The 10520-nt window shown below is 44.0% G+C and overlaps 5 protein-coding genes across 8 annotated transcripts; 3 read left to right on the forward strand and 2 right to left on the reverse strand.

The window, feature by feature from the left end:
* Positions 1-155: 155 nt before the first annotated feature.
* Positions 156-1203, forward strand: LOC6567237 (succinate dehydrogenase [ubiquinone] cytochrome b small subunit, mitochondrial). The gene is made up of 4 exons (XM_001994213.3): positions 156-347; positions 424-539; positions 621-811; positions 875-1203. The coding sequence occupies exons 1-4, from the start codon at positions 305-307 to the stop codon at positions 1068-1070; spliced, it is 546 nt and encodes a 181-aa protein (XP_001994249.1). The 5' UTR covers positions 156-304; the 3' UTR covers positions 1071-1203.
* A 10-nt stretch (positions 1204-1213) lies between these two features.
* LOC6567236 (phosphatidylglycerophosphatase and protein-tyrosine phosphatase 1) lies at positions 1214-2771 on the reverse strand. Of its 2 annotated transcripts, none has more exons than XM_032739967.2 (4): positions 2655-2771; positions 2252-2395; positions 1553-1873; positions 1214-1489 (listed from the first exon to the last, which is right to left on the reverse strand). In XM_032739967.2, exons 1-4 carry the CDS (start codon positions 2658-2660, stop codon positions 1361-1363), a joined length of 600 nt encoding a protein of 199 aa, XP_032595858.1. In that variant the 5' UTR covers positions 2661-2771; the 3' UTR covers positions 1214-1360. The 2 variants fall into 2 exon arrangements, with proteins under 2 accessions (XP_032595858.1, XP_001994248.2); XM_001994212.3 differs by having other exon boundaries at positions 1553-1870; positions 2655-2769.
* A 441-nt stretch (positions 2772-3212) lies between these two features.
* Positions 3213-6693, forward strand: LOC6567235 (protein sel-1 homolog 1). Of its 3 annotated transcripts, none has more exons than XM_001994211.3 (8): positions 3213-3434; positions 3524-3983; positions 4045-4790; positions 4861-5035; positions 5116-5264; positions 5435-5769; positions 5838-6042; positions 6110-6693. In XM_001994211.3, the coding sequence occupies exons 2-8, from the start codon at positions 3539-3541 to the stop codon at positions 6521-6523; spliced, it is 2469 nt and encodes an 822-aa protein (XP_001994247.2). In that variant the 5' UTR covers positions 3213-3434; positions 3524-3538; the 3' UTR covers positions 6524-6693. The 3 variants fall into 3 exon arrangements, with proteins under 3 accessions (XP_001994247.2, XP_032595855.1, XP_032595856.1); XM_032739964.2 differs by having other exon boundaries at positions 3239-3434; positions 3505-3983; XM_032739965.2 differs by having other exon boundaries at positions 3260-3434; positions 3495-3983.
* A 56-nt stretch (positions 6694-6749) lies between these two features.
* On the reverse strand, positions 6750-8361 carry LOC6567234 (26S proteasome regulatory subunit 6A-B). The gene is made up of 3 exons (XM_001994210.2): positions 8015-8361; positions 7536-7956; positions 6750-7479 (listed from the first exon to the last, which is right to left on the reverse strand). The coding sequence occupies exons 1-3, from the start codon at positions 8222-8224 to the stop codon at positions 6824-6826; spliced, it is 1287 nt and encodes a 428-aa protein (XP_001994246.1). The 5' UTR covers positions 8225-8361; the 3' UTR covers positions 6750-6823.
* Positions 8362-8470: 109 nt separating this feature from the next.
* LOC6567233 (ran-binding protein 3) lies at positions 8471-10202 on the forward strand. The gene is made up of 3 exons (XM_001994209.3): positions 8471-8552; positions 8711-9150; positions 9232-10202. The coding sequence occupies exons 1-3, from the start codon at positions 8537-8539 to the stop codon at positions 10123-10125; spliced, it is 1350 nt and encodes a 449-aa protein (XP_001994245.1). The 5' UTR covers positions 8471-8536; the 3' UTR covers positions 10126-10202.
* Positions 10203-10520: the final 318 nt, after the last annotated feature.

The raw sequence follows: 10520 nt of genomic DNA on the forward strand, positions 1-10520 counted from the left end.
TGTGGCCAATCTATAACATGCCAACATAGCTCTACAAATATCTTGAGAATCTATATTAGCATAGAATCAATTAAATTCTTCAGCAAAATCTTTAAAATAAAAAATATTTCCCAGCTATTTTGAGGTCTTTTTTTGGGCGGCACCGATAACAACTCAATCGATAGTTCTCCTCACCTCGATTTATAGTAGTCATCGATGATTTCAGTGCTGTGAAATTTGAGAAAATAAGCTAGTCGGATGTTCTGAGGAATAACAAGTGTTTTTATATTTTGAACGAAATTTCTGATAATACAATTCACTAAACATGCTGTCATCTATTGTATTGCGTGGCGCAGCTCGCTGCAATGGTGTGTATATTATTAAACTGCAAATATATATGAGCATTAGCTCACAATCGTTTTTATTATATAACCGCACCGATAGCCGCAAATCTTGTTAAGTCCGTGCGTCTTACGCCACTGAAGGCCTACTCCACCATTGTGGCCAACACGCAACGTCAAGCTTTGGCAAAGCCTTTGGCACTGACCAAATCATTAGTGGTATGTGTAACTAAATACACATACACCCATGTGTGTGCCTTAATAGCACATTATATTTAATCGGATAATCCCACTTTTCAGCCCATTGCAAAGCGCGAGATTTCAGTGAGTGCTCCTAGAATGGCTTCAGCTTCCAGTAACCACACAGGCTTGTGGACTATTGAGCGTATTGTGTCTGCCGGTCTCCTGGCCGTCATTCCTGCAGCCTTCATTGCACCCTCGCAGATAATGGATGCACTTCTAGCTGTGTCGGTTGTCATTCACACCCATTGGTAAGATGAACATTTGGAGGCAAACACTCAACATAGTTCATCTAATCTCTTATAATCTTGCAGGGGCGTTGAAGCTATGGTTGTCGACTATCTGCGTCCAGCAGTTGTTGGCAACATTCTGCCAAAGGTTGCTCACATTGCTCTGATCATAATATCCGTTGCTTCCCTTGGCGGCCTCTTTTACTACATTAAAAACGATGTGGGTCTAGCCAATGGCATCAAGCGCTTCTGGTCAATCAAGGGCAAGGAATCCGCTTAAATGCTAACAAGGGAAAACGAGTACGGAATCATATAAAATCCAGTTATTAATTGTCTTTTAGTAAACGAACGATATGATCTAGACGATTGCTTGTTAGTCATTAGCAGTAAATAAAAATAAATTGTAAAAAGCACATGAACAAGTATTTAAAAAAAATATATATGTATTCATAACTTTATTTCAAACGAGTCGGCACTCATGTTTTGGTAACGGCAACAAAAATAGAAACTTCCTTCCTTTCTTTGATGATGTATAATGAACATTTAACTGTTGCAATCATAGAGGTTGCGTCATGACTTGGGCTCCACGTTATTTGCATAGAATATTCTAAGCGCGTCCCATTGTTTTGTGTGCAGTAAAATATGCGGACGACACTGACGCATGTGATCTACGGCCTGATCTGGGGTCCAACCGTTTTTCTAAAAATAATTTATACAATTAGACAAAAGAATTTATGTAATGGGTGAAATTCCATAGAGTACCAGCATTAAGTAGCAACCCACTAAGGTGGCGCTCCGGGTTCGTCCCGCCTTGCAGTGGACATAAACTGAACCGTTATTCTCCGGATATTGCGTTGAGTTCAATCCAGCTATGCGTTTGGACAGTGGCAAAAAGCGATTTATGAACTCTACGCCACGGAAGAGCTTTTCTTGGTTGGGCGACTCGAAAATGTCTGTAGTAGCCAGTTGCAGGAAGTCTACGCCAAGAGCCTTCCATTTGGGTAAGTCGTTCGAAAAGGCGGTGAGCTCGTAATCCTCGTTCATTGACACAACAGCTTTCATGTTTTCCTTTTCTATTAACTGCTGAAAAATAAATTTGTTTTAATATCGTTTCACGTAAGTGAAGCAAATAAAAGGGTTTTAGCTGAGACTGCATGACTTGGTGATACCCTGCACCCAGCTTCAATTTTAGAAATTTCACACTCGAAGTTTCTCATATATGGAAGAGAGAGCCTGACAGATATACATTGAATCGAATGTTGATTAAGAATAAATCACGCAAATTGTACCAAACAGGCTGGACTTAATATTTATAAATATAAATATTCAATTTACAACTTTCAGGCCTCTTCAAAGCATTTTCTGTTAATATAATAAGCTTTACTTTTGGAAACTTTAATGGGTATGGAGTGTTAATATATCGTAATGGGTGTGTTTATGGCTTTGTGTTGCATTACTTACGTCATTCGCCTGACTCCGAAAGGGAAGCGCCCCCAATATGACATTGTCATCGATGCGATCGTACCAATTCCTTGAGGTGGCCTTTTCCATAAGCACATTGTAGAGGAGCGTCGGGTAGAAGGAGACACGTGCAAGCATAGCCGCCTTTAGGGGTTGATACACACACACACAAACACAGAGGCACACAGGTGGGCAAGGAGAGAATTAGGATTAGTAATAGCGTCACTCGACGTGTTCACGCTTAGCGTAAGGGCGACAACAGCTGTAAACTTTCACCGCCGTTAAGCATGAATTGTTTAATGCGTGACTGTCTGAGTCGTTTGGAGCGCGGCTTGGAACTGGTTTCATTGATGTTGTTGATCGCAGTGTTTGTACCTGGGTTGCAGTCGTCATCGTAACTTACACTCATTTCAATGCCTTTATTTTCTTAGGTTCTCCGGTTCAAAAGAACGATGGGTCACGCTTTAACAATGCGTTTACGTATATTAATTAGTATATTCACAAATTATCACTCTAATATTTGCGGTGCTGCTTTGGGGCATTTACATTATGAAATGGACCAACAATGCACACACTACACTTATTTTGCAAACATTTCAAACACTGGTCCTCTAAAGATGCAGTAGCGGTGGACATACCGGTACATCAGCCGATGTTGGTCGAGATAACATAGCATGGTAACAGATGTCAAATATTAAAAATAAACAAAGTAATACAGTCGAGCTTCCTTACAATGAATATTGTGAAGTATTATGAATTTAATTCAAGCATATAACGTTTTCTTTATTCAAAGCCTTGAAGCGAAGTAAAATATCTGCAAAATGAAGTTTATATATAGTTAAGTAATTTTGCTTTGTTCAAAAATTATATACAATCTTAAATATGGGAGAATAATTGAATATGTATATAATTGATAGCAGTGACTGTTCACCAATTTGAAAGTCACATTATTGCTCATATCTGACATTGCGCCGTTGGCAACACTGGACCACAATTATTATTGCAACAAATAAAAGGTTCTTTAATCTTACGTGTGAAAATTGTTAAAAAGTTGTTGGAAAGCATTGGACCCACAATTTCACCAACATACACTGGTAGAAAATGTGCTAGCGATAATACGAACCGGAAGCCCCAAACACTATCAAACGGTGAAAATACAATCAGTGTGTGCACAAAAGAAAAAGTAAATAACACAACACGTCAGACCTGGCGAGACACGAAGGGAATTTATTAAAATTGCTAGTACATTTAAGATTTATGTTTCGAACGCAGAGACACTTTCCCTACATGATGAGACTGCCCAGCATGATGTGCATTTTGATGCTCCTCGTCCTCATCCAATGCAGCCAGCTGTTGCGGGCGGAACTGCAAGGCCCACTCTCTGAAAGCGCCAGCGCGACACCAATAACTGAGCCCGAGGCCGTTGCCGCTACGGATCCACACAGTCAGGGGGGTAAAACTGATGGTGACGAGGTAACGACTGCCGAAAAAGATGCTAATGCCCCACCCGTCGATTCTTCATCGTCAGCACCAGGCAGCAATGACCGCAAAGCGGCCAAACTTAAGGAAACGGAATTTGCGCCACGCACCAAAGTAATGCCAGCTGCATTGTTCGAGCGGCTGTGGAACGACAGTTTATTGAAACAGCAGAAGTTGAAGGCCCAAATCGAAGCCATTGAGGCGAGGCAAGCACCCGCTGTAGTTGTCGAGCGGACGCCCGAGCAAGTGGAAGGTAAGTAATTGAGAACACATGAGAAAAAATCTTGCCGAGTATTGCAATGTTTGTGTTGCAGCGGAGAGTCTCTACGAGAATGCCATGGAGATGTTAACCAAGCCGCGCACTGACAAGCGTGTCGCATTCACACTGCTGCGCAAGGCGGCCGCATTTAAGCATCCCAAGGCACGAGCCGAACTGGCCATGGCTGTGCTCTTGGGTCATTGGATGTCATTCGATTTCCATCATGCTGCTGATGAATTTGAGAGCCTGGCGAACGATGGCGTGCCAGAAGCTCACTTGGGTCTTGGCTTTCTGTACTCGGTGGGCGTGGGTGGCAAGAATGTCAGTCAGCCGCTGGCACTGCTGCATTATACGCTTGCGGCATTGGGCGACAATACGCTTGCCCAAATGGCAATGGGATATCGCTATCTGTACGGCATCAATGTGCCCATCAGTTGTGAGAAGGCCTTGATCCAATACAAGCGTGTGGCCAAGAAGGTAGCCACAAAGGTCACGTTTTCTAATGGCCCGATGGTGCACAGAGTCAAGTTGCTTGATGAGCTCGAGAATCCGGGCAGTCACGAGACGGAAGTTGTCGACTACTATCAGCTGCTGGCTGACAAGGGCGATGTGCAGTCCCAGATTGGCCTGGGCCAGCTGTACTATCAGGGCGGCAAGGCTATACAGCAGGATCATCAGAAGGCCTTGGAATACTTTACACTCGCGGCCAATGCAGGCAATGCCATTGGGTTTGCCTTTCTGGGCAAGCTCTATCTGGAGGGCAGTGAGCAAATCAAGGCAGACAACGAGACGGCCTTCAAAGTGAGTGCAAATATGGCTTAATATATTGTTGAATGGATTTAGACCATATCTTCTTTGTGTCCATCAACAGTACTTCTCTAAAGCCTCCGAAATGGGTGATCCTGTGGGTCAGAGTGGACTGGGTCTGATGTACCTCAAAGGTCTTGGTGTGCCCAAGGATTCTATTAAGGCTTTGTCGTATTTCACTCAGGCTGCTGATCAGGGTTGGGTCGATGGACAACTGCAACTGGGCACAATGTACTTTAGTAAGTTATAGATTGCATCAGGACTTTCTGACGTAGTCTGACAGTAATTGCAATTTGGAATTTCTTTGATTTCATTTTAGCTGGCAATGGTGTGAAGACTGACTACAAACTGGCGTTAAAATATTTTAACTTGGCCACACAGTCAGGCCATGTCTTGGCCTACTACAATCTGGGCGTTATGCATGCCTACGGCATGGGCATGCTGCGATCCTGTCCTGCAGCTGTTGAGGTAGCTTTTATGTAGTTATTTTAGGAATTGTAGGATGTATCAATTTGCTCTTATTTTATATATATTTATTAATTAATCTGATCAACTTAATTATCCTCCCTGCTTAGGTTCGATTTTAGGTCTTCGGAATCGACTTTTACTTGTGAAATAATTGTATTATGTTATTGCAGTTCTTTAAAAATGTTGCGGAACGTGGTCGCTGGAGCAATAGATTAATGCACGCCTACAGTGACTATAAACTAAATCGCGTCGATGAGGCCTTTATGCAGTACTCTCTAATGGCCGAAGTTGGCTATGAGGTGGCCCAAAGCAATGCAGCATTTCTGCTAGATCGCGAGGAGGTGCATGTCTTCAACGATCGCCACGAAGATTTGATTCGTGCGTTTTACTACTGGAAACGGGCTGCCGGACAGGGCTATTCGGCGGCCCAAGTCAAGCTTGGCGATTACTACTACTATGGTTGGGGTACCAAAACAGATTTCGAAACTGCTGCCGCTCTTTACAGGTGCGTAACTTTTGTATTGTCCAGTACATGCTTTTAAATATATATTTCGATATCGATTCCAACTATAGGAAAGCTTCTGAGCAACAGTACAATGCCCAAGCCATGTTCAATTTGGGCTATATGCATGAGCAGGGGCTAGGCATGAAGAAGGATTGGCACCTGGCCAAGAGATTGTACGATTTGGCAGCCGAAACGAGCGTGGATGCCAAAGTACCTGTGACAATAGCGCTATTTAAGCTGCAGATGCTCGCTAAGATTGAGTCAATAAAGGAGGTAAGGCTATAGGATTATTAACGATTACTTAGAATGCGAGCACTGATATGAAATTTACGTATCTCAGTCACCATACAGATTCATCTTCTACATGGATGAAAATATTGCTGCCAATTGGGATTTATATATGATCACAATACTGACACTCCTGCTGGGCATTATAATGTACACAAGGCGTCCCTTTCAACAGCCTGAACCGGTAGCTGCGCAGCCACAAGCGCCGCCGCAGCCTCCAGTCAATGATGTAGCAGCTGCTGTGCCGGTTAATCCAGCTCTAGGCGCTGCACCATCATCCGCAGAAGCTGGAGCGTCAGCAACTTTTGTTAGTGCACCAGAAGCAACAAGTACATCAACTATACCGGAGACTCCAAAGGCGTCCAGTGGCGGCTCGTCCAGGCCAACAGTCACGACAAGCAGCTCATCCGTTGGGACGAGCAGTACCAGCACCAGCAGCAGCAATACACTCGATCCCACTGATTAGTCTTAACGAATTGGTTAATCATCCCTAGTTTAATTAGTGACCATGTAAATATTTATCATCTATTTTTTATGATTTCTAAATGGAATTTTTAGATATTTAAAATCAGAAATATCTTACTCAAAAGAAATATATATATGTGTGTTGTACTGAGAAAAAAAAAACAAAAACAAAAAAAGCCTTATCCATGCAAGATGATTCCAAACTATAAATTGAAAGAGAAATCGAATGTTTTTTATAATTGTTAGTATATTTATGTTGATTTTGTTGTTGAATCGTGTGCCAGATTTGTGAATTTCTAGCCTAGGCATAGTAGTTAAGATTAGCTTTCTTCTTGGACTGCACCTCCATGATGGCATCCATGAAGTCCTCGTGCGTCACCGATGTGGCGGAGCGGCGCAGGGCAATCATGCCAGCCTCAACACAGACCGCCTTGCACTGGGCCCCATTGAAGTCGTCAGTGGAACGCGATAGCTCCTCAAAGTTCACATCGTTGCTGACATTCATTTTACGTGAATGGATTTGCATGATGCGCGCACGAGCCTCCTCATTTGGATGTGGGAACTCGATTTTGCGATCCAGTCGACCGGAACGCAGAAGGGCGGGATCCAAAATATCGACACGATTCGTGGCTGCAATGACCTTAATATCGGCAGTCGAGCTGAAGCCGTCCAACTGATTTAGTAGCTCCAACATGGTGCGCTGCACCTCACGATCACCAGCCTTTTCTGAATCGAAACGTTTGGTGCCAATGGCGTCCAACTCATCGATGAAAATGATTGCGGGCGCCTTCTCCTTGGCCAGCGCAAAGGCATCGCGCACCAACTTGGCGCCATCGCCAATAAACATTTGCACCAGTTGAGGTCCAGCTAGCTTTAGGAAAGTGGACTTTGTTTGGGCAGCGCAAGCACGGGCGAGCAGCGTCTTGCCAGTGCCAGGCGGTCCGTACAACAATACACCTGTAAATTAAACTATTAACATCCAGCGCTTTCATTTGTGAGTGAATCGCACTAACCCTTTGGTGGATGAATGCCTAGATTCTTGAACTTTTCCTTGTGTGTCATGGGCAATACGACAGCTTCAATGAGCTCCTGGATCTGTTTGTCCAGACCACCAATATCGGAATACTGCTCTGTTGGACGCTCATCAACCTCCATGGCCTTAACACGTGCATCGTACTCAGCTGGCAGGGTTTCCAGAATTAGGTACGAGTCCTTGTTGACGCCAACCAAATCACCGGGCTTCAGCTTCTCGGCATCGACCAGACCAATGACTGGCAAGAAATATGCCTGGCGCGTAGATGTTTTAATAACGGCACATTTGCCCTTGCGCTGATTATCCAACACAGTAACGGAGCCATCATCCTCTTCCTCCTGCGGATCCACATCCAGCAGCTCAATCACATTGGACACCAGATATGGCAAAGTTTTGTTAACCTAAAACAGATTTTTTGTTAAATTTTAGTTAATAGGTAAATACACAGTCAACCCTCACCTTGATCTTCTCTGTATTGTCTTTGATTTTTTCATTTTGCGCCTGAATTTCGTGTGTAATGCGCATAACTTCGCTTTTCATGATTTTAATTTCATTGTCCATCAGGCGAGTCCTGCTCACAATCTCATCCGTGGACATACGCAGCACCTCTTCGCCCAGCGACTCCTCGCCATCCTCCCATATTGACTTGTCTTCAAGAGTTTGGGCCATTTCTAGTTAATGTGCTCTTACAACAAACTCGCTTAAACCCAACTTTTACTGCGGCTAGAATGTTTTCGATGCTTTGCTTTTTAGTCGATGACTTGTAAATTTCGTGTTTTTTCCAGCCTTTGCCGAGTTTGACAGCTAAGTTAGTGTTGTAAAATCGTCCAAACACTATCGAGCTACAGCGAGTACAATACTTCCCGTGTATCGATAATCACGTATTTCACAGCACTGTCATTGACTTGAAGAGAACGCTCTTTTTTTCTTGTAAAAAATTTTGTGTTAAACTACAAATCATAAACATAAATTACAATTGCCATGTCCGAAAATAATGGTAAGTGTTCTAATGAAACTACATAATACTGCTAGCAATGCGCACGGATCTCTGACATGCTCCAACGCCATGCAAAGCCTGAACACACAAACTGCAAACTTGAGATATGATGCTAAAGCTGAATACAATTTCTTGCTTGTTCTTGTTGTATTTTGCAGAAGCGTCGGTTGAAGCCAACTGCTTCAGAGGCGGTTTTACATTGAAAGCATCACGATTAGGCGGAGCTGTCTTGCGGCCAGCTGTGCTCGTCGACAGCTCCGTATTGGGCACAACTAACGCCAACAATAGCAACAATAGCTCCTCCACAGAAGCGGTAGCCGGCGGAATTGAGAAGACTGAGGAAGATGGCTTTGTCGGCAATCCGTTTTTGCGTGAGCAACGCGAAGAGGATGAGGATGCCTCTGCCCAAGTGGTGGAGTCCACAGAGAATACCGATAAGGATGATGACGACATCGATGAGCGGCCGGATCCGCTGTCCATGCTGCGCAACAATGGCATCGAACGCTCGAACATATTCGCTTCGGCCAAAACCACTTTACCGCGTGTACAAACAAGTGGATTCATTTTCGGCCAGAACGTACACGAGCGTGTCACAGGGGTAAATTGAGACCTTATTTATTGCATGGCTATCTAATAATCTCTATGAAAATATATGTATTTTTGTTTTTGTGGTTTGTAGGAAAATGTTAGCACAGAATCGAATGCTGAAGCTGCCACATCGGGCACAGCGGAAGCCACCTCCTCGCCGCTGCAGTTTTCCAGCGTTATTCAGAAGGCTGCCCAATCGACAGATAACAATCGTGAGGCAGCCGAGGCAAAGAGTCTCACGGATGTGGCACGGGAATATGAAGAGAGCCGTGCGCAGAAACGAAAATACGAGGAGGTGGAGACCTTTACCGGCGAGGAGAACGAATTAAATATCGCCGATGTCAGTTGCAAGCTGTTTGCGTTTGTCAACAGCAATTGGGAGGAACGTGGACGTGGCAGTCTGCGTCTCAACGATGCCAAGGATGAGCGCGATTGTTCCCGGGTCGTCTTCCGGACATCGGGCAACTTGCGCCTGCTGGTGAACACTAAAGTCTGGGCAGCAATGGTGGCCGAACGCGCAAGCCAGAAATCACTGCGTTTGACTGCAATGGACAACACTGGCACCATTAAGATATTCCTGGCCATGGGTCGACCCGCTGATATTGCTCAGGTGCACAAGGCATTGAGTGAGCGCATTGCCAAGCGGAAGATTACGCATCCCGACGAGTGCGCCGTGGGGGAAGCTAAAAATGGCATTTCATCGGAATCGTGCGCAGCCAGCGTGCAGCCTGAATCCACTACCAACGATGATGACGATGATGAAGCTGTGGCTGCTGGCGGCGTTATGGATACATTGCCGGTGGGCAGCTCAACTGCGGCTATTGCCGAGGCGGATAGCAATGAGCCCAGCCCAAAGAAGGCACTTATGCAGGCGGATAGCAGTGTGGATATCGTAGTACCGTCTACGGAGGACGGAAGTGATGCTGATGCCGGCGGCAATGCCGAGGCCGAGCCCAAGGAAGGTGCACCTAAGGAAAGGGCTTAGGATTGGCCGGCATAGTTTCGTTCTTCCTTTTTATATTATTAATTTTTTTGTTTCAAAAAAAGAAAACACAAATGAAAAGCCACATCTACTAATTAAATAAAACACATTGTGAATTATTATAAATTAATTATAATAATTTATTAATAATTATGATTATTGAAGTAAAATAAATGGAGTTCCGATTTTGTAAGCCAGGGCGCAGCGTCTACAAAAGACATTTATCAAATACGCTTTCTGTTCTTGTGTCTATTATTATTATTATAATTATTATTATTGTTGCACTCGCATTCCGCTTCGCAATCCGTATTGTTTGTTCTATTAAACTTTTTTTTTTATACTTTAATGACTACAACTAATTCGCTTAAGGAATACTTTTTACAAGATTTTGCGCTTGC

Source organism: Drosophila grimshawi, unplaced genomic scaffold (genome assembly GCF_018153295.1).
Source record: "Drosophila grimshawi isolate 15287-2541.00 unplaced genomic scaffold, ASM1815329v1 contig_311, whole genome shotgun sequence".
Classification (NCBI taxonomy): Eukaryota; Metazoa; Arthropoda; class Insecta; order Diptera; family Drosophilidae; genus Drosophila; species Drosophila grimshawi.

What these genes read in the sequence shown, in the direction of transcription:
- LOC6567233 (XM_001994209.3), top strand. An exon ending in TACACGAGCGTGTCACAGGG is followed by an intron (nt 9,151 to 9,231) that starts GTAAATTGAGAC and finishes TGTGGTTTGTAG; the next exon opens with GAAAATGTTAGCACAGAATC.
- LOC6567234 (XM_001994210.2), bottom strand. Translation starts at nt 8,224, where the DNA reads ATGGCCCAAACTCTTGAAGACAAGTCAATATGGGAGGATGGCGAGGAG. An exon ending in ACAATACAGAGAAGATCAAG is followed by an intron (nt 7,957 to 8,014) that starts GTGAGGGTTGAC and finishes AATCTGTTTTAG; the next exon opens with GTTAACAAAACTTTGCCATA. An exon ending in AGGCATTCATCCACCAAAGG is followed by an intron (nt 7,480 to 7,535) that starts GTTAGTGCGATT and finishes TTTAATTTACAG; the next exon opens with GTGTATTGTTGTACGGACCG.
- LOC6567236 (XM_032739967.2), bottom strand. An exon ending in TTCGGAGTCAGGCGAATGAC is followed by an intron (nt 1,874 to 2,251) that starts GTAAGTAATGCA and finishes TTTATTTTTCAG; the next exon opens with CAGTTAATAGAAAAGGAAAA. An exon ending in TGGGTTGCTACTTAATGCTG is followed by an intron (nt 1,490 to 1,552) that starts GTACTCTATGGA and finishes AATTATTTTTAG; the next exon opens with AAAAACGGTTGGACCCCAGA.
- LOC6567235 (XM_032739964.2), top strand. Translation starts at nt 3,509, where the DNA reads ATGTTTCGAACGCAGAGACACTTTCCCTACATGATGAGACTGCCCAGC. An exon ending in ACTGGGCACAATGTACTTTA is followed by an intron (nt 5,036 to 5,115) that starts GTAAGTTATAGA and finishes ATTTCATTTTAG; the next exon opens with CTGGCAATGGTGTGAAGACT. An exon ending in ACTGCTGCCGCTCTTTACAG is followed by an intron (nt 5,770 to 5,837) that starts GTGCGTAACTTT and finishes TTCCAACTATAG; the next exon opens with GAAAGCTTCTGAGCAACAGT.
- LOC6567237 (XM_001994213.3), top strand. Translation starts at nt 305, where the DNA reads ATGCTGTCATCTATTGTATTGCGTGGCGCAGCTCGCTGCAATG. An exon ending in TGGCGCAGCTCGCTGCAATG is followed by an intron (nt 348 to 423) that starts GTGTGTATATTA and finishes CCGCACCGATAG; the next exon opens with CCGCAAATCTTGTTAAGTCC. An exon ending in GTTGTCATTCACACCCATTG is followed by an intron (nt 812 to 874) that starts GTAAGATGAACA and finishes ATAATCTTGCAG; the next exon opens with GGGCGTTGAAGCTATGGTTG.